The sequence below is a fragment of the Drosophila subpulchrella genome, unplaced genomic scaffold, assembly GCF_014743375.2.
Source record: "Drosophila subpulchrella strain 33 F10 #4 breed RU33 unplaced genomic scaffold, RU_Dsub_v1.1 Primary Assembly Seq12, whole genome shotgun sequence".
NCBI lineage: Eukaryota > Metazoa > Arthropoda > Insecta > Diptera > Drosophilidae > Drosophila > Drosophila subpulchrella.
In genome coordinates this window covers 91048-113332 of record NW_023665462.1, presented here as the reverse complement: position 1 = coordinate 113332, position 22285 = coordinate 91048, and the positions used below count along the sequence as shown (strand labels likewise).

At 37.6% G+C, this 22285-nt stretch overlaps 3 protein-coding genes across 3 annotated transcripts in view; 1 reads left to right on the top strand and 2 right to left on the bottom strand.

The window, feature by feature from the left end:
• Nucleotides 1-362: 362 nt before the first annotated feature.
• Nucleotides 363-22251, bottom strand: LOC119558624. Its single transcript, XM_037872030.1, is given in 6 exon segments — nt 363-774; nt 972-1767; nt 2132-2400; nt 3057-3742; nt 6907-7031; nt 22233-22251. Coding segments are annotated over 6 exon segments (2307 nt in total).
• LOC119558621 (odorant receptor 59a-like) lies at nt 2076-3781 on the bottom strand. Its single transcript, XM_037872029.1, has 2 exons — nt 3057-3781; nt 2076-2400 (listed from the first exon to the last, which is right to left on the bottom strand). The coding sequence occupies exons 1-2, from the start codon at nt 3779-3781 to the stop codon at nt 2076-2078; spliced, it is 1050 nt and encodes a 349-aa protein (XP_037727957.1).
• Nucleotides 8174-22285, top strand: part of LOC119558629 — a 60990-nt gene continuing 46878 nt past the window's right edge. Inside the window, exon 1 of the mRNA XM_037872033.1 lies at nt 8174-8416. The gene's annotated coding sequence lies outside the window, so the exon portion shown is untranslated. The remainder of the gene's footprint in view (nt 8417-22285) is intronic.

Here is a 22285-nt window from a genome sequence, read left to right as displayed (position 1 = left end):
TGAAATAATCTGTGTATTACTTCCATCGTTCTATTTTTTAATCATTTTCCGTTTTTGTTCACTTTTGTGACTTCCTTTTGGCAGCCGGTAACGGAAGTAGCGATTCCGCCATTTTGTATGCAAACACGACAATGGCTTCCGGCTGCCAAGGCCGTTGATTAGGTCTTTAGGGAAGTTTACATTAAAAAAACATCAGTGACTATTAAATTTGTTTTTAATAGGAAAAAATCTACTTGTTAAATATTTAAAAGAAAATAAACGAAAACATATCAAATTAACATTTAAATACGTTTACTTACTACTAAATATTTTTGTATTCCTCTGCATTTAAAGGTGTCATACAACCCATCTAACTTAATCAATCAATTCCTCTGCAAAATGATCATAAACAGTGAATAGGCAAACTTCAAAGTGGCAAAGAAGGTGCCCACCGAAATGGGCAGCATTCCACAGGCCATGGCCTTGTTGCCCTTCAAGGACCTCTCCACGAACAACATTAGCTTCCTTTTGAAGGTTCTCTCCCGACCTATCCAGTCACAACTGAAGGCAGCATAATGCAAACGTCCAAGCCAGAATTCTGAATCAGTTCCAAAGTAGCAGCACGGAAAGATTTGAACTATCATGGCTATAAGATAGCAGATGTAATAGGCCCTCACCATGGGCTCATTGGCAAAAAAGAAAAGTGATGCAATTCCAAAGCTGCTGGTAAAGGCGCTAAAGGAAAATTGTATTGCCATGGGCAGCGACATAAAGGTCTCCGTAATCTTGAAAAGTCTATTAAAGGAAAGAGCAATTAAGATATATTTTCATTAAACTAAGGCCCGTTTTCTCGTGCTCACGCAGCAGATAGCTTTGCCACACACACAGTATACCCTATACATACATCGACCGCTGGTTAAAAATAGTCCTTAAGTTATCCGTGAGGACGAGAAAACGCAGTTTTATATTTTATATGTTATAAGAAAACTCACTCCAGCAAATTCTTGTGGTCTGTAATGCACCTCTCCAGCTCTTTTTCCGCATCCTCAATAGAATTCAGTCCGATCTCCTCAAACCGACAGTACAACATTTGGGTGTGAGACGAAATCAGACATAGGATCACTGACGGAAAGCAATCGCTTATGTAATTCTGAAGCAGTTGATATGAGAGGCCGGTAACTTGATAGCACAATACTAGGCAATAGATCCATAAAGAACTTCCCCAGTCAAAGGGAAACCAGCCGGGAAACATCAGTCCTCTTTCTTCTGCAAACAGGAACATCATCGCAGCGGTCAGTCCACAGGGAGTGTAAGCTCCAATAAACGTGTAAAGAACTAAGCGCAAATGCCACCTTACTTTGGCATAGATACTCTTCTGATTCAATCCAATAACTCTCTCATCCAGCATCTTTAACAATTCTTCCATTCGACGTACTTTTCCGTAGTTCAAAGCATATATGGAAAATTTTAAAGACGATCCCAAGCACGGCAGAAATGCGGCCAAGTTCATCATATCCTGGTTTGTTGTTTCATTCCGAAAGAGATTCATTCCCAGGTGAAAGGGATATCCGAAGGTGAAAATCAGACTGACAGCAATGGTGGTAAGGAAGTAAAACTTCCTATTGGTTTTCAGTTGGTCAGGATCAAAACAGAGTACTTTCAGCACAAATCGATGGCTTTGGAAATAGCTAAGGCTATTGATGGTTGACATTTCGAATTCGCAATAACTTTGACATTGAGGTAGTCGCTCCTCTTTTATACGGAAATCCTGGGAACCGGTAATTGTCCCTAATAAGGTCGATATAATGTAATTGAAATCACCTGCGGATTCCCAAGTTGGCAAAAAGTCACCTATTTAACTACTTTAAGCAGCTCTTAAGCCTTAAACATTTTCATGTGATTTTTTTTTTAAGCCGCATATGATAAAAATGTATCAGAATAATTGAGTATTTTTAATATACCTTTAAAATAAACAAGATACATATGCTTTTTTAATAGACCACTTAAAATAAACGAAATCATGATTAACAGCTGTTTACTTTCTCATCCTTATAATGATGGTAAATAGGGAGTAGGCACCTTTCAGGGTCGAAAGGTCAGGCCACAGCGGTGCTCTTCCTCAAGGACTGTTCAACGAACAGCATCATTTTACGCTTAAAACTCCCATTCTGAATGTGCCAATTGCAACTGAAGGCCGCATAGTGAAGTCGTCCAAACCAGTATTCGTTGTCGGTGCCAAAATAGCAGGATGGAAAGATTTGCAGAGGCATGGCCATTGAGTAGAAGATGAAGTACATCCGAGCCATGGGCTCACTGACGAAAAACACCAGAGCTGCAATGCCGATACAGACATTCAAAGCGGTCACCGTAAATTGAATTAGCATGGGAAGTGAAATGAAGGCCTCAACTCGACGAAAAAGTCTATGAAAAAAAGGGAATTAGGAACTGGTAAAAAAAATTCGATACACACAAAAAAGTTTATTGCTCAAATAAATCAATACGTATATTTAAAAATAAAAAGGGATATAACCAACTTGTAAAAAAGTCCATACACACAAAAAATATTGTTGGTCACAGTAATCAATATGGATAGGTATAACAATTTACAACAACCAATTCACGTTTAAAAATAGTTTTGCGCTTATTTTTATTTATTTGGCTTACTTTTAAATAATAAAGTAGTCTACTTACTATTTATATAAGGAGTGATCGGTGTATTTTGCTATTTATCTTAAATAAAAAAGGGCTTTTCAAAAAGTCGTTCACGCACACACAACTTTAAGAGGTCTAAAATGATCTTACTTTTAGGAATAATAATAATATAATTACTTTTTATAGTGTCTAAAAATAACTATGATAAAGTGACGTATTAGTTATATAGTTACTTTACCGTGGTTACATAAATTAACTGAACAAAAATTGTACTGATCTAATTTCATGGGTTAACTTAAATATTTTAATAGTAAGTCCTACGTAACAAACTATTTCATGGGTCAAAATTAAATAGGTTGGGTACCATTAACTATTGTATTGTTCAATTTGACCATACAATTTTTTTTTATTTTAAGAAAACTTACTCTAAAATATGCTTGTGATCCGTGATGCAGGCCTCTAGTTCCTTTTCCGCATTTTTAGCTGGATCCATTCCAACCTGCTCAAACCTCCTGTAGAGCATCTTAATGTGCGATGAGACCAGGCACAGAACCACCGCTGGAAAGCAGTCGCTTACATAGTTCTGCAGCAGTTGAAAGGATATGCCCGCGATCTGATACACATTCGCTATATAGTAGTTCCTGGTAGAATGGAGCCAGTCAAAGGGAAACCAGGCGGGATACATCAGACCCCGCTCTTCCTTGAACAGGAAGGAGAGTTCGGCGAACAGGGCGCAGGGCATGTAGATGCCGATGAATATGTACAGGACATTCCTCAGCTGCACCCTCACCTGTCCATAGATACCTCTTTGTTCTGGGCCGACAACCCGCTCATCCAGGAGTCTCAAAAGTCTCTCCATTTCCAGGACATCCTTGATATTATAGGCATAAAGCAGGCACTTCACCGAACAGGCTGTGCAGGTGGCAAAGGTGGTCAGGTTGAGGATGTCCTCGGTGAGGGTACGGTTCCGAAAGAGGGACATGCCCAGGTGAAGGGGATAGCACAGGGTCACAAACAGATTCATCAGGATGCTGTAGGTTAGGTAGAGGCTCCTCCATGATTGGACCCGAAGATGGGCCACTCCCAAAACTCGCCAGGCGGTCCAATGGCTCTTGAAAAATTCCAGACTGTCTACTGTTACTTGCCTCATGTTTTATGTGTTTCTTAGCCTTAAATTTTGTGTGTCTCTTCATTTAAATACCATTTGGTAATGGCTCAATTGGTGCGATTGTCCAATTATGTAATTAAGCTTGCGTGGCCACAACAATTAGGAATTAGGCCTATTGTTGCCACCTGCCGATAAACTAAGGCTTCCCATTCAGGCATCAAATGGGGAATGAAGCTTAAATTAAGTACCTTGAAATGGAGTATGGTGTTCACTTACCATAAGATATTCAATTGAGCTTATAGAATTAACTGTGACAAATAATTTTTAAAATAATTGTTTGAAATAGTTTTTGTATATTTTTAGAGATTAGGTAAAAGGCAGATGTGTTCTATTTTAATGTTTAAAAGAAAAAGCAATGCATTTTCGCCAAAACAATATTTGAAAGTCCTAAATCTGTTATAATACTCTGTAAGTATACTTGAGAAAAAAAGGTTTCGCAGGACTTTTCTATATATTTTATTTATATTTAATCGTTTTTTTCGCGTCCCTATTAACTTATATTATTTAATTTTATTTTATTTAATTTTTAAGAAATGACTGGACAGAAAATCCTCTTATTTTTAGCATGCTTAAAACATGCTTTTACTTTTTTTTTAATATTAATTATAAAAAACTTGGCTTCTGTAACACTGAAAATATATAGTACATTATAGTAATTAAAATATATTTACATTCTACATATATCTCCTAATGATTATAATATTATATTACTATATATATACTTATATTATTATATTTCCTAACTGTCACTTGCAGGAATGCCATATACCAAGCCAGCTACAGGGTATTAATATGCCATTATGAAAAAGGAATACCATATGAGGGTAAAATGCAAAAGTTTTTGATATTTGTGTGCGCCTTTGTTGTGCAACAATTTGTACTCCATGCTGATTTCAACAATTGCAAATGAAATGCGAAATTATACAAACATGTCATAGTTTCAGGTGAGCAGTCTGCACAAAGTGCTCTTTTACAATTAATAAAACCGACACATAAATCTGTATTCTCATTTGGGCTCACTTTGCAAATGCTGCTTTTGTCAGCGGTTTTTGTCGCTCAAAAATTGTGCTAAAAAGTATGCTACAGAATTTATGGCGCACTCGCTGTCAATTTTACAAGCGTACATGCGAATTTATGGCGCATTAAATTATTCGCTTCGTAAAAATTTCAACGCCGGTCCGAGGACTTACTTGATATTTCCACATGGTGCATGCAATTAGCATGTCCAGACGCAGGCGAGCAAAAAACATGTTGCCATATTGTTGACAGCCCCATAAATTGTTGCATGCACGTCGAAATGGCAGCGGGCCAAACACAAAATCCGGTAAAGCGGCGGCAAAATCCGGAGAAATGGGGGGGGGGGGGGGGAGAAAGTTCGGGGGAAAATAACCTCAGCTAACAGCCATCGCATATATGCGCATTTAGATGCATCGCAGCTTGCCGTTCGAGGACAATCTAAGGTCTTAATTGTTGCATTTTTGCACAAAATTCCCAGCGACATTGTCACCCAGTGTCTCCCATTTATTGTATGCAAAATCCGTCGCCTCGCTGCGGAAATGCTTCCATGTTCGGATTGTGGATGCCATAACCCAATTACGGCGTATGCCGCAAGTTCCCCGGCGGAGCAAAATGTCATCCAAAGTGGGGCGCGGTGCATTGACTATCAGCACCCTCCGCTGCAGCGGAAACAAAATTACTAAGCGCCAAAGTTGAGGGGGAATAATACCATTCGGGGTCAATTAAGCCAAAATTCAGAATATTGCTTTCCCAAAATAACAGTATTTAATTTTGTTTGGCTTTTAAAAATTAAATTAAATACATATTTTCTAAATGCTCTTGGCAGACTATTTGATGGTCTTTCAATCTTTCTAACAAATATTTTACAAATATAGAAAATTAAAGTTCCATGTTGTCATAAGTAATTTGTTTTCACGATCAAGTATTTGTAAAATATATTTTTTTATCTATTAGGGTTGTATGTTTATTATTCAAGTTAGACATTTTATTTTTTTTTTACTTTAAAAGACTTTTTTTAATAGTGTACCCTTCTCTTATCCACAGGTTCATGGGAAAAATCGTAACATTCTATTTTTTGTCGCATGTCAATAAAACTGTTGTTCCAATTTTCGACGAATGTTTGAAAATGTAGTAGTAAAAAAAGGAATGCATTCAGTTTTCTACGAAAAAAGGTATTCGATGTATTCGTCAATAAACTTAGTAGTTTTAACACACTTTAAAATAAGATAAAATATTTTTAAAAAAATTCGAAAGCTCCTGGTTTTTATTTAAAAGCAAAATATGACAGGATAGTTATTAAATATATTTGATATTGATAAAAACGATCCATTTTGCAGACTTTTTATTGTCGTTTAGTGGATGGAAGCCCAGTTCAGCACCCCATTTCTAGTCAAATTTAAGTTGCCCCAGCTGAGTTTACCACTTTTACACCCTCCCGTAAACTAGAAGCCCAATTTGGCTTGCCTTGCCGTGGACCCTGGATGGGATATGCAGCCTGCATATTACATTAGCTCCCATAAAATGGGGAATATTCAGGGGAGCATTTTTGTCCAGCGCCAAAGATCGTGGCCCAGCTGCTGTCACCGAATGAAAGCGACAACAATGTAATTATCATAATTAAAAGGCAGCCCCAGTCACCGAAAAACCAACCCAGCCCATTCACGTGCCCTGAAAAAACTACGGAGAACAACGACCGGCGGCCATGAATTTCCTATTAACAGCCGTTCCCAGTGACAAAAACAACGACCAAGATTCACGGCGGAGGTTTTTCCATGGATGGGGAAATTAGGGTTCTAGGTTGGATGGTGAGGGGCTAATGGGGCGACGGGAGGGCAGCTGCATAATTGGACCAGGTCGCTAATTGTAAAACGGTGCGCATTAATTGTGTCTGCAGCGTTGCGCATTTTGCGGTTCCCCCTTCTTTCACCTTTCACCCCGGAGACCGCAAATTGCGATGATGAAACTCTTATGCAATTGCACCCCATTTGTGAAAGATGCGGTACGTGTTGCTTTTCGGGGCGGACGCAGCTGCATCCGCAATGCATTCTTATCAGTGCTTCTTATCAGTGCCTTTGCGAAACGGAACTCACCACACTGGAATGCCGGACATTGGCGAACAGCTGAGTCGGGAGGTCCTTTCCGCTGCGCATGTCCAGGAGCCGGAGAGAAAACATCGAAATGTGGTAGGCTTCAAATCAAATCAAACTCTTATCTTCTAAGATTTTTGAAAGTTAAGATAAGATAATATATAAAATTGAGGGAAAGGCTGTAATACCAGTAAGATTTACAAAAACTTCAGTTTTAAAATTAAAATGTGTATTTTAAACAATAATTTACTGTAAAACCTCTCTACATGACAGCCAATAGATTTTAATAATAGTGTTTGATTTAGTAACCTAAACGTATTTGTTAAGTTATTTAAGCTTCGCCAACTCAAAATTGAAATACCTTTTGAGTAACAAATTTAAACTTGAAACCAAGTCAACAATTTGATAAAAAAGTAGATATAATACCCTTTGAATGGGTATAAAAAGTACTTCTTCAATTTTATCTAAAACATCTATTTATGAATAGTTATCAAACAGATGTTAGAAGGTATGTAATCAGATTATGAAAGATTAGAATTTTCCAGATTGTCGGATTAGACCAATGAAATAAAAGTATGAGTTTAAGTTAGAATCCGCTTTCACCAATAGCAGGTACTATTAAAACTACGCTTCTGTATACAATTCTACAAGCTATTCCTAGAAACTCAATTTCATTTTGTATTCTTGGTTTTTAGTTGAACTACCTATCTTAATCTTTTCTTTAAAATAAATTATTCTCGTTTTATAGCATAATTTATACTTTTTAGAAGTTAGTTTCGAAATTAGTAAGGGTCTTATAACATTCAGCAAAGTTGCAGAAACTAGATTTTATTCACCTATTTACATTTTTTCTTTAAAGATAATATTCGGATTTATTATCCCAATTTGTATACCTAAAAAGTGGCTTTAAAACTCTCTAAGGAATTTATAAAGTTTGCCGAAGTTGCATGCAACAGTTTTCTTTAAACTGCCAAAGTTTTTCTTATCAGCGCCGCTTCCAGTCTAATCAGAAACATCGCTGGAAGGAGAGAGTGGAAAGAGAGCGCGCGAGCGGGCCCTAACCTGCCTCAATAGCGGCCAGTGTAACGGCTTTCACTTTTTCCGTAGCCCAGCTGCTGGTCCACAGACCCACAATGGATGCTTCGGGTCGTAGTCGTAGCGGTCGGCTTTTGGGTTCGTTTCGGGGCGTGGTGAATTTCCGAGCGGACGAAGCCGACTTTAAGGCTGGAGTTCCGATGGCGACCAGCGGTTTACAGTTCGTTCTGAAACGCGTCGCGGCGTGGTTGTGTGCCCATCGAGATAGTCCCAGAAAATACTTTAAGAACCATCCCAATATTATCGGACCAAAGATCGCGTGTTTTGTGAAGTGATAAAAAAGATTTATTGATGATTTATGACAAGTCTGTGAAAAGGGCAGCAGTAATTTGGAAAAATTAATAAAGCTGTGGGAGTTTCGAAAAACACATATTGCAAATAAAGTTTTAAGAAATTATTTTTGGAGTAAGCTCATAAGGTAGGTACTAAAAAAGAAGTAAAAAAAAAATATTCGTAATTAAAGTTTTTATAATTTTTGTAAAGAAAAACTTCATAAACTAACAGCAGCTAAACTCTTAAAACAGTTTTATAAGTTGTTTAAAATTGAGATTATTAAAACAATTAACAGTTTTTGCTCCGAGTTGATCCTTTGACTGTTTTAAAAATGTCTGCCAGTGGGGCGTATGCGTAATGCCATTGTTCAAACAACAGCTTACGCAAATCGCATTCAGTTCGACTCAATTGTGCGCCTCCATCTGTGTGCATTCATGAATCCGTTAAGAACTTAAATACCTGGACATATGTTGTGAACCAGCAGGTGCCAAAAAAATATGCAGGTTATAACAAGTTAACAAAAAATAGTAAACTGCCAATAAATCCTTATACAACAGAGGCATGAGATCGCTGTGGCCAAGGAAAAGTGAATAATAAATTTCATCATGGGGATTATATTCGGACTGCAAGCAAAGCAGAGTGGGTAAAGAGGGTCCACACCTAAGGGCCTGCAAGTCCATTAATTAGGAAAAGGTCAGAAGATGTAGTCCATATGGAAAATGAAATCCAAAAATGGAAGCCTAGCGAAATCATTTATACGCCGTGTGTGCGCTGCCAGGTCAAGTGTGAAATTGTATTTTCACAATAAGTTTGACTCGGAACCTGACCAATGAACAGGGTCCAGACATTCTTTCTGGCAAATTAATTAAACTCCTTTGTTTGGATCCGAAAATTCCGGGCACCAATTAACTGGGCGCCATTTTGCCAAATGAAGAAATTATGCTTCTTTGATGTCAGCACATTTCTACTGGCTTTTGTAACCGACTTATTATACGCTTCATCCAAGTTAATTGCCATCTGCCATCAGCATCTCAAATCCCGAGCTTCTGCTTCAGCTCATTGTTTTAATTTGGGGCATTTACCTGCACGCTCTTAGCCGGTGTTTACTTTCACTTAACCCCCATTCCTCATCCCGTCCACCCATTAATACTTAACTTTGCATACAAATGGGCCAACTGGGCGCTTCTGCTTTATGAATGCAAATTTGCCCAGCCTCCTGCTGATGCCTGCAGTTTGCCATTGACCCATGCTGCGAAGTATCCGAAGGATGCGGAGGATGCCGTGGTGTCACTGTCAGTTTCAGTTACTTATTTGCATACAGTTGGAGAAATTTAGAGGGAAGGGTTCTCTTCAAAGGGGGGTTCTTGAAATGTGTCTGCCTAAGGCAAATACTGAAAATAAGATTGTGTTTGTGAAATATAACTTTATTAAAAGAGAAATAACTTACTTGCCTTTATAGTAACATTAAACTCTATTGTTTTTTTCAAAAAGGCTAAGGAAATCTCCTTTGCAAATAAATTTTACCAGACAATTATTTTATTTAGACAGCTCTATGATTTAATTTTAATTTACTTTTTAATAAAAGTCCCAAAACCTCTAACTATATAGCAACTTATTTAACATTTTTTACTTATTTTATTCTGTTTGTTCATCAACTTGAAATTAGGTTTTAACTTGTATTATAATGTTACCTTAAGGAATCAGGATAATAAACTTACTTTTATAATAATGTTGAATATTTTATTACTTTTCTTTGAATGTTTTTCTTTAAAAATAAATTTTGGCAGAACATTTTGTTATTAGGCCAATAAACTGATTCGATTTGAGATTAGCTTGGACTAAAATTGCCAGAATCTCTAACTTTATAGCATTTATTTCTAAAATAATTTAACCTCTGGCATTGATTTTATTCTTGAATTTTCTTTCAATATGAATTTACGTTTATTCAATTAATATAATTTATTTGTTTTGAGTGTATCCTCGTCAACAATAGCAACAGAATACAGAAAAAGCAGCAAGTGTATGCAAAATACAGAGAAACGGCAAACAGTTGCACCCCACGTAGCCTATTTTCAGCTTTTTTGCCTTCCACTTACTCGGCGTTTACTTTGTAAAGTCCCTTTTTTGGGCTGTTCTAAAACTTAACAGATATTCCAGACGCGGACTTCCCAACAATGAATTTAATGCAAATAAGAAAAAAAAAAACGGCAGCAAAGTAAAGCCGGATAGAAATAAGGCTTGAAAGGAGCTACACGTGTTTGGTCTCAAATTTCTTTGAGATTCGTTTAAGAAGAGCTTCTTTCCCACTAATTTTCAGGAATCTTGTGGCTTACCACATTATCCACCTTGATCAGTCAATGGAAGAGTATGCGGGAGAACTACTTAATTCTCCATCAGCAAATTAATTTCATAGGGGTTTGGTTTTTGTGAAATCTTGAACTTCACTTGTACTTAAATTAAACCAAGAAATCCTAGTAAGGCGTTTACATTCTTTAAGTTTTTGGCATTAAAGGTTGTTTTTTTCAGTGTACATATGTGTCCAGTTTGTGTGTGAGTTTTACTTAATTATTATTACAACTAAGACCCTAATTCATTTGACTATTAATACAAGCTACGTAAATGTAATTAAATACTAAATAACCAAAGCAAAACAATATTTCACTATATTCGGACAAAAAATATATGCAAATGGATACCATTTTCTGCAAATTTTTGTCGCCCTTCGGTTTTTAAGCCTGTGTTTTACGGATCTTCAGGAAATAAGCATGAGAATGTGTGGGCCTCAGATTTCTGGGTTTTTCAAAGCCCTACAAATCGGCTTAAACGGTCGTCGTGTCCGGATTTACTGTGGAAAATTATTAATTATGCACAGGGAAAGCAGAAATGTGTACGAGTATTCCCCAATTTCACTGGAAGGTTAACTTTAACTCAAATAAGAATTTCCGTGAACCTTAGTTCCCCCACATAAACTTTTGATGGTTCTGTGTTTGAGTTGGGCCTTTGGCATGCAAGCAATTAATTAAGGACAACACTGTTCACAGCTCCTTTCGGAAAAAACCCATGGGCAATCAATCTAATTGACCGACCGAAAGGCAGACAGACTCAATTAAAAAAGGCCACCATAGGGGGGAAAAGGTTGATCTTTTAGTGGGTCCTAGTTGACACGCCCCATCACTTAACTATTTAGTTGTTTTATCATCCGCTTACTGACCCACAGTTTCACATTAAATTAGTTATGATTGTGGCGTGTTAAACATTAATTAAATTCGCCTGATTTGCGGTGCGGCCGAAACGAATCAATTATTTAAGCGTTTTCAAATGCACACCCCTCATTAATGGTTATAGATTTTCCCGATTTGCCTAGCTTTGGTTTGGGCATCAATTATGGGTCAACAAGGTAAAAGGTTATTTACTCTCCAGCTTTGATTGAGTATGCTTTGGTCAAATGCTTGTTTGTAGGTTGCGATTAGGGATGACAAGGACATATAAAGAGTAAAAAGTTTTAAAACCAGTTCTCAAATTTTTTTTTTTTTTTTAAATATTCCACATCATAACCTAACTAAGTACATTTTCATAATTATTAGATATCCCAAAATAAATTTCAAGTTTATTAAACGTTCAAGGCATTCTTAATATTTTAAGCGATTTAAATATTAATTGTTTTTATTTTAAGAGACTAACTTTAAGTGTTATTTAAAAGCAGATTCAGTAACAAAGCAAAAATATATAATAGAAAGTTTAAAGAAAAACTTAAATATTTTTACTATAACCTCATTAAGTATATTTATAAAATGTAAATACAACAAATTTATTTTCAAGATTAGTAAATGTTTTCGCATAATTTATTTTTAATCGTCTAAAAATGTATATTTTGTGGTTTTCGATAGTTCGATTTTTGTATGAAATGGTACAAAAACGTACTTCCTTGCCATCTCTCTTCATCACGATCTATAAACATTAGGGTTCTCGATAGCTAGGCCCCTAGAGTGCCGTTCCTTTTGCGGTCAGTGAAAGTAAAAGAAACGAATGACAGAATAATTGCCATCGAATGGCAAAGTTGAGTTACAATCTAGGCGACTGGCTTTTCCTGCCAGTCCATTCTGCGACTTTTCCCTGCAGATGATTTGTGCCCTTCTTTCAGCACTTTTCTTTCCGTATTTTTTTTTGTTTTCCCTAGCCCGGGGCAGCAGGTGCTTTGAGCCGAGGTTTCTTTTGCCTGTCAGTGATTGAAGCGCTTGCAAATGGCTACAATTGCGGCGGTTCTCTAAATAACAAATGGCCGTGGGCAAGTTTTATGGCCCGCCTCCCTTGACGCTACGATTTCCCTGGAACTTGTTTGGCCAAGTGTCGTTTTCAAGTTTTCCCTCTAGTTTTTCCTGGTTCTGGTTCCAGTTCTGTTTGGCTGGGCGTGAGTGAGGTTTGCCCGGCTGTCCTGTAAAAGTGAATTATGGCGACAGTTGTCAGCGGAACTTTTAAGCTGCCTACGGAAAAAGACAAAGCCAAAGGATGCACTCTGTTGGGGGGGCATAAACTTGGTATTGCGAAACTTCCACATCCCCTGGCAAGCATATCATTTGTCAACCCCCAAGAGCCAAGAACTTCCCTCTACCTTCTGCTCCAATTGAAGTTCAGACTTCAGCAACAGTCAAGTGTCAAGGTTGACGGCTGAATGCAGACTTTGGGGCAAGGACACGCTCGCGAAAATGGTCCTCTTAAATTGTCATCTGTGTGTGACCCCCACACACACACCCCCCTGTCTTTTCGCGGCTTTCGTCCTTCTGGCCCACAGGACAATGGAGGTTGGTTGGCAGTGGCAGTGGGGCAAAGACAAGCATTTCACCGTCACTTGACTGACAAGTCGTGCGTATGGGCGTGGTCGCTATGAATGTGCCACCGCCCCCATTTCACCCCCCAACTTTCACTCGGTTATTTCAGCACTCTGCAGACAGTTTAGGTATGCCGGCATTACGTTCAGAGGTAATCAGCAGGGGCCAAGGCATTCACTGGGTGAAGCAAATAACCATGGCATAAGTGGAGAAAAAATACAACAGACGTATGTATTCAGAAAAATAATATTTCCGATAATGAGGGAGCGAAAAATACCACAAGAATAATAATACAAAAGGAAAGCGTAGGAATGCGGGGAAAACATTACAGATATTTTTATTTTGAAGCAGCTTCTGTGAATGAAACCTATAGAAACATAAGATAAAAAGCCCTATCTATGCGATATCGATCTATAATATGAATGTGGGCGGCAGCACACGTAATTACGCATCACATGAAGTTAAATATAGTTGAGTAACCTTTTAAAGATTTGTTGGTAAAATAAAAAAATAAATATATTGATTTATTCTGATCAGCTTTCCTTTTTAGTCATAAAATTTGATATTATGAATACCGTATGTTAAAGCTTCGGTAGTCACAATTTTGTATCTAGCTAAGAACTGTTTCTATTTAAGTTAAACAAATATGATTAAGAAATAATCCTTTTTGGAATAATTCGATTATCCAAAATTCATTACTATGTTTTTCAGACATAGGATCTTAACTTTTGTATGTTATTATGATTTTTAATGTCCGTAATATTTTTATTTATTTCAAGAGCCCGTTTTTTCTGTTTAAGTGGCATTAAAAATATGTCTGATTGCAAAAACTGTAGCTAGTTGAATAGCAATGTAAATAAAATGTGGGGAAATCAATTTAAAAGGCCCTAAGAACTTTTTACTTAATTCCTTAAATAGAGGATATCCCCCAGTTCAGACCTGTAGTATAGCTGGTCCTTAAAATACCTCCTTGTCTTACGCGGCCATATGTGTGTGTTTGTGCTCAAGCACTGGCACACTCACACTCGTTTGTGTTTCACTGACATTGTCAGGATACTCGTATCCTTTCGCCGAGCTGGCTGTATTATTTAATGACGCCATTGTCGTCAGCTCGGTTGTACTGGGCTCCCGACTTGATGCGTTGATTGCTGGCTCACTTGTTCGCCGCTTTTATTAATTTACGAGCTGCGATAAAGGCGAAACCGAATGAAAATGACCCTTGGCCTTGTGGGAGGTGCCCTTGATCGACGGCAGATAGAAGTGCATAAACCGAAAGTTATGTAACAGATGGAGATGAAGATACACGGGCCCCATAAATATGCACATCCAGGAATACTCAAGGTTCCCAAGAAGGGGAATGGGCATTCACCTGGCACGTGTGCGTCAGTCCATCACCGCCCCTCACTCTTTCAGCCAGACAGGATTCAAGGTCCTTGCAAATTGATTGACATGGACAGGAAATTAAAATAGGTTTCGCCGCCGTGGGACTCGGCTTTAAGTTCTGGTATGCATTATTTTTAGAACAACCAAACGAACTGAACATATCGCTTAAACAGCAGCCTTCTCCCGAAAAACAGGCCATTAACGAAATTGGATTTGATTATTTATACATGAGGGAACATCGACGAGCAGCCCGCAGTGTGATCGGCCACAAAAAAAAAGAAACGATGTCATAAATCACATTACACAGCACAACAAAAGTCCTCGAAAGTCTGTGTAAGCGGAAGTGTTATTGATGAGCATTTAACATTTGTTATTTCCGCAGCTTTAAACTCTTCGCCGCGCTGGCGTCAGTTGGGTATTTTGACGATGCGATACGATACCATGCTCCTTCCTCGATAATTTAGTTAATAGTTTTAGTACGATTCAGATTTTGGCAACGCCAGCTTTTTTGCCAAGGGATTTCCATAGGGATTTTGGGGGGAATTGGGAAGTTTGGGGGCTGGGAAGCTGGCCAAATGGGATTTGGGGAATCTCCGCTTGACGAGGCCTGCTGATGATTTGCCTTTCCGACTGGCCTGTTTGGTCAATAAAAGGGCAACGTCATGTTTTATATTGGCTCTCATGTCGTCGAGGCCCATAAATTAGGGCAAATTCCATTCGACTGAGCTTTGACTTTGTGCCTTCCTTCATTTGTTTTTTATTTATTTTATATTTATATTTTATGCTCTCTTTATTATTCCAAAGCCAAGTCCTTCGGGCCAATTTATGGCCACACACTTTGTCCATTAGGAAGCGGTTTAAAGGCCAAACTTTCGAGGCACTCCATTAGCAAGGGAAACAGCTTAAAGTCGCGTTCCACATGGCGTATGCGTAATTGGGCATTTTCATTGTATTGCTGGCTAGACATTGTCTGGCTTCTGAATTTATTGTCCATTGTGGCAAGGTCAGTATGAATTAGCTTGGCTTGGCTCTGGGCATTTATTAACAGTTTGTGGATACTGTTTGCTTAGGCCTGACAAAAATTAACTCCAAGGCAGGGCTTTGAATAATTTATTAAATTGATAATGAAAATGGCAAATTGTAAGGAAAGTAACCAAAACTCAATTAATTAGGTTCCTAAGGGTTGTGCTCACATTGAAAGTAAATGTTGGATAAATGGCAACACATAATCAGCATAATCCCCAGATAAGTTTGGGGCGAAAAAGGCTTAGAGGCTTTCTTTTTTAAGTGTCATGCAAAGGGATAATATAACCATCCCAAGCTAATATTTTGGCAATTTAAATTTTCTCTGTACTTTTTGTTAAAAGTTTTGTTTGCATTGCTTGAGCACATAATTCCGGCTATAAATTTCCCTCGAAATAAACAGTTTCTCCGACTCGCAGGTGTATTCTTTTCTTCTGTAAGCTGGGATTAGGAATACAGCTCCATTTTATTAGGGAAACGTTTGTTGGCGTGATTGCTATGCTATATGCTGGATGCCATATCCTCTATATGCTATAGCCGAAGGCATCTGGCACACGTCTGTGTTGGCTGGAAGTCTGTTACCTTGCAATTTATGCCCTCACGTATAAATAGAATTGATTTTGCTTAAGCATCGCATATATTTTACCTCTGCCGGTGATTTAATGTCTGGCGACATAATCTGCCATTTGGCACTCGCTTCCCTGCCATCACGTACCTCGGTTTTCCATCCTTATCGCCGTGTCTTTAAGCCGCGTGCAAATCCGAATCCATTTTCAGGGTATTCTGTATTATGTGAGGTGGGAGTTGGAGGTGGGGTCCTGGGTAAACAAAGAAAAATACACACAACAGGGGTATGCAGTATCCACAGTATCCACGAGTACTTGGCAGCAGCAGAAAACAATTATGTCGGAATAACACGGGTATATTGTATTTTTGTTCTTTCAAATTCCGTTCTGGCAGTCTGCTGTTGTTTTTTCGAAGCCGAATCTGATTAAAGCGAAATTAATCCCCAGGGGCCTTCAAACTATTGCATTATTTCCCTACGGAATTCTGATGAAAAATGAAAAGGCAATGGATATGGTTCGCTTTTCAGTGGGTCCGAAACAACTGATTTGGATTTTCTAGTATTAATTATGGTAGTTATAGTTTGTCTAACGTAAAAGCTTTAAATAAAATTGAAAAAAATTTCAACAAGCTTTCAACAAAAAGTAAGGAACCTTTTTCAAATTCAATATAAAAGTTAGAAAGTTTCTGTTGATTTGTGATAAAAAAGAAATTAAAAATATAACTATTACTCCATTAATATCTTATGAAATCCAAAAATAACATTTAAAGTAAAAGTTGAAAGTAACTGTCCCTGCAACATTTTTAATAGAAAGGAAAATAAATAATGGTTATTTATTGATTAAAAGTATATTAATTTATCCTAATAAAAAATAACATAAAAATGTCACCCTTACCGTAATCAATTCCTTTGATTCAAAAAACATCTAGACGCTTTCAATTATTTATCGCAGCATTAAAAATACAGTACTAAAGCAGACAGACAAACAAATAAATAAATAAACACTTCCGAACTAAGCCGAGGAGAACCTCCGGTTGTGTCCACAAATAAAAGCTAATGAAGGAAGCATTTTACTGCCCCGGAGAAAACAAGAGCTGCCTTCCACAGAAGTGCGACTGCTTTTGCTGACTGCCTTTGCAATTTTTATTTTCATAAATTCTCAAAGCATGTTTGCCAGCTCATAAAAACGCAGCGCACACGGCACCTCATCCGCAGCCTTAGCGACACCACCCCGCTTCTCCGCATTTTCCACGTTTTTCCACTTGGAGGAAAAGCCGAGAAAGGAAAGCCAAGCCCAAGTGGCTCATAATCTGAGCAATTTGCTAGCGTTTTATGTGATTTTTGTAGCTAGTATTAGTGGCTGTAAAGAACACACACCCCAGATGAGCTCGGCATTGGGTGTGTGTTTGCCTCTCAAAGTGAGTTTTCTGCATCATTTGTATGCAAATTGGCAGCATCTTTCTGGGATCACACACACTGGATCCTACTGATGCATGTGCAGGCTTTGCTTTCGCATCGAGTCGAAATTATAATCAATCTTCTTTGTCTACTGTGTATTTATCAGCATCTGATCAAAATCAATTACAGTCCATATTATATTATTTGGAGGCGATGCCAGCAGACGGACCCTTGCTTCCCTTTCTTCCCGTTGATTGGCAACCAGCCAGTCAGCCAGGCAGCCAGAAAAAATTATCCAATTTAAAAGTCAAATGTAATTTTTTCGTATTCCTTGCACGGTGCTTTTTGTTTGTTGCTGTGTGCTTTTTTTTATTTTATTTTTTTTTACGCCATTGCCGACACATAATGTGAATTACCTAACAAAGGTGGCCCTGCTGATGAGTTGACGACGGGGAAAAAAAGCTGAAGGTGACGGGCCGCCATTTCCATTTCAGCCTCTTGGATTACCCTTTCCAGAAAGTATGATACCTTTTATCAAGACGTTCAATGAAATGTTGAATTCAGCTTTATAAAAGAACTTAGATGATTTATCCATCTTTGATATATAAATATGGTTTAAAGATATAGGACATCATGATGAAAGGCATTAAAATATGTTTAATATACCCAACAAGTGATTTAGACTGATTTGTCTCAAACAATATTGTTTTTCAGTATGCTTAATTAAAGCTTTAATTAACACTTTTTGATACAAAAACGTTTTAAAAGAATTCCTCTTTCAAAACATTTTTATGTGGGAACTTACCTTTTAGGATGTGATAAGTTACAATTGGTTAAAGTAGCATTATTAAAGTCTCTTATTTTAAAGCAATTTTTGCACAGCTTCTTAAAGTTTTTTTTTTTACATATATCTTTGGATTGATATTGTTTATTTAATGACTAAGTAATTTTCTAAGAAAATATAGTTTCTAGAGTATTACCACTTCGCAGAGCTGCATTTACCTGCCTTACCTGAATCTCCTTTTTGACGGGTTCTGTTTCCGCTTCCGTTTCTTTTCCTATTTTGGCAAAAGACATTTCATTCTTTCTTTGGCAACGACAGAAAAATTACCCGAATTTCATTTAACGCTCCAACTTTGTCACCGGCAGCAACAAGGACACTCATGCAAAGCAAATGCGTTGAGTTTGTTAATGTGTTTGCATAAATTTGCCCGTGAGGAAAAGAGGGAAAAACTGAGACTAGGATGTGTTTGGGGCCTGAGTGAATGGTTATGGGAAAGCAGCGCAAAAACAACACACATTTCAAGGGTTTTGTTTTGGGTGTAACACACAGAAAGAAAAAACGCATGCAGTATTAAACCTTTACCACAACTTTTACTTTTTAAAGTAATTTAGACTGCTAAGTTTTATTAAAGATACCTTTAATAGCAAAGACGAGGATATAACCAATCAAATCAAATAATGACACTAAAAATATTAAAATGATTGTAGAATTTGTAATTGATAAATTATTGTCAAGTTCCTTAACTATACAATTCTTGGTTTTTATAATTTTTAAAAACTGTGTCGTAAAATAAAATATTTTAAGGAGATAAAATATATAAAGTTCTAAAGAGATTCTAGACTATAAAGATTCATTGAAGAAAGTTAACAAAGCTTGGAGGGCCATAAAAACCTATTATATTATTATTAACCCCTTTGCTTGTATGATGTTTGTTCTCTCTGTAGAATAGAAAACCTTGCCTTCTGAACTGGACAATCCAATTGCTTTAAAGTTGGCTGGGCAAAGGACTGGCCGTGGGCATTAATCAGACTAAGCACACTCCTACTCCCAGTTCAGTGGCAGATGCAATTGCTCTTCGCTGGAAATTGGATTGTTAGTTTTGAAACATTCTGTAGGGGTCAGAGGTCGCAGGATGGGCTACCTGCATCAGCAGCCACTCACCTGTGACGAAAGGTGGCTGACGGAAAAAGAGAAAGTTGCGCTGTCAACGGGTTCACATCTGCCCGCATGCTGAGTTGAATTTTGGGTGGTCTGGTCGGGTGTCATGGGTTAAGTGCATGAGAGTGTCACCGTTAACCCCCCGCTGTCCGCTCGTTTGTCGTAATGCATTAGCCCTGTCTGTGGATTCACCGACCCACCAAAGCCCGGAACCGGAATCAAACTTTGGCCTTCTTTCCTCCAGAGACAACATTTCCAATTGTCCGACAGCAAAAGCCCCTGGCAAAAAAGAGCCCGATTTAGATGTCCTCTTCTGGTTGGGGACCCCTTTGACTTGATGTGGCCTTTATGAATAATAGATAGTAGCACCCTCACGCCCCAGGAATGTCAATTGTTTATTTATAGTCCGATTCGATTGGTACCCACCACACCCAAACCGCGACTCTTGCATATACAAAATTCATGAACTTTGACATTGCAACTGTGAGCAGAGAAAATAAAATTCGCAAACTGTGTTTATGCGAGGATAAAGTTGGAAACATAAGCATATTGAAAACAGATGTAGGATTATATGTGAAATCAATTTTTTAACATCCGGTTTCAAGTTCTATTCTTTACTTTCTGCTGCTATAGCTCTATATTAAACCGTCTGTAAGCTTATAGTTTTAACTGTAGGATTTCATTAGATAATATAAAAATAATTTATTTTTTTAAATTCATAATCAGTTTTAACCTTAATCCAACCATGGTTTTATACATATCGTTATACCTTTAAATATAACGGATGTTAAAGAAATGATACCACATATAATTGCCAAGTTATAATTAAATGTTTTTTAAATTTATTGTTCTGTTTATATATACTTTAAATTATTTAAGCTAGTTAGTTTCTTATAAGAAGAAAGTAATAATAATAAAACAAAAGCAAATACATTTGGTTAATGTGTTCGCCCCCCATCTTAAAATAGGCCTGTTTAAAATCGACAAGGGCCTTTGCAAATGTAGGGATTTGACTGAATCTAAAGTTAACATACCTACACCACCGTTTCCAGCACTGAATAAATCTAAACTAAAGCCTTAAAGTGTCCCATAAAGTGCAACCTAATCTGCACTAATCATACATAGTGCCGCATGATCCCGAGCTGAAAAGTGAGAGTCACACCTCCATGTGGCTGGAGTGTCAATTACTCTGGCTGCCGTAGCCATTATATCCTTAAACCACCCCGAAGCCACCCCACTTTCTCCACTTTCTTCCCATCCCACCTCTATCATCCATTGTGCCACTGTGATGGTTGTTTGTCTGTTGATGTTTGGTCTCGCCTTGGAGAAATTTTTATGGCTCATAAAATTTGAAATTAGAACTGGTGCTGCCTGTCTCTGAGATATATAGTATACGTGTACCATATACTATATATTTCTGTGTGCCTTTTGTGCGGCGTATAAAATGTTTATGCTTTGCTCATCGTTGAGAAATCTGGTCCAGCCAAGTGGATTTTCTTTTCAGAATTAGTATTACATTTAAATGGCATATAATTTGTTAGCGCCATAATATTTATGCGAGCTGTGGCCGTACACTTTTATTTATGTTCACTTGGCTGCCTCGGTTCCCCAAATCCCCAGAATCCTCTACCCCGAAAGCTCCCCCGTAATCCCCCAGCTGACAATCAAAGCGCACTTCTTTGGCATCGCGTTTAATTTGCGTGCTGGAAGGCACTTGCCTGCCACAATGCAGCGGTGCCACGCGGCGTATGCGCAATTTTCGCCTTCCCCCACTCAACGACCCTTGGGGAAACAATTATTTATTTGTGTTTGTTTTACCGCTGCCCAGATGCGGAAATTTTTAATTGCCGACTTAAAGCGAATTTGAGAGTATGACTTTTTGTTCTGGCCCCAGATGCTTTCGCAGCTAAGATCCCGGTCCGGCAGCCCGATTACGCTAACTTGCCTTCTCTGAATTTGGCAGAAAAAAATGTAAGCGCGACCTTCATTCTCGTTCAAGGCAACAGTACGCAACACAAAAATGAACATAATTCAAAGAAAACATTTTGCTTACTTTCAGAAGCGTGTACGCTTACGCAGCAAAGGGCATAAAGAAATTGGAATCGTTAGGAGGGGAAATAATGAAAAGCCAGGCCAAATAGTGGGGCAAAAAATCGTATCCCAGGAGAATATCTGGGATTTTTAATAAGGTTCTGCCGCATTCACACTGAAAAATAAATATCTGTATACTATTAACTAGGAATTTAAATCTCCTGGTTGCTAGTCAGTGTTAAAAAATTCAAAATATAAAAACAAAGAATTCTGGGAAATACAAAATTACTATTGTCGTAAATCCTTAAAATTGAATTTCCCTGCTAGCGACCTAAGCAAATGATGATGAGAGTGTTCAAGTAGATTTAAAAAATATATTTTTCGATTAATTCAAATTAATTTTGTTTTCAATTAAAATTTGTTTTGTTGTTTAAATGTTGAAATTCAATCGATTGGAAAGATTGTAACAAACTTAAGGCGGTATATCTTCTTATATTTGGAAAATTCAAATGCAATTGTTGCAATTTCAGGGAAAATACCTATCCTTTTATTAGCTTTTAAATAATATTATATTTTGGGGGATATACTAAGAAAATATGTTATTTAAATGCTTGCTGTTTTCCATTTTTTATATTTATTCCATTTTTTATATTGATTGGATTTATAAGCTGCTGCTTGAGTCATGAGCTGAATCGATTATTTTTATAAATCTCTTTAATAAGAGACTATTGAAGTATTACCCAATTACCAACTCACTATTTTTTCTTTGGTGTCATTTTCAAACTCATCTCACCGTGTCCATCATCGTTCATTTTTCTTTCTCCGCAATCCTGACTTTTGCGGGCT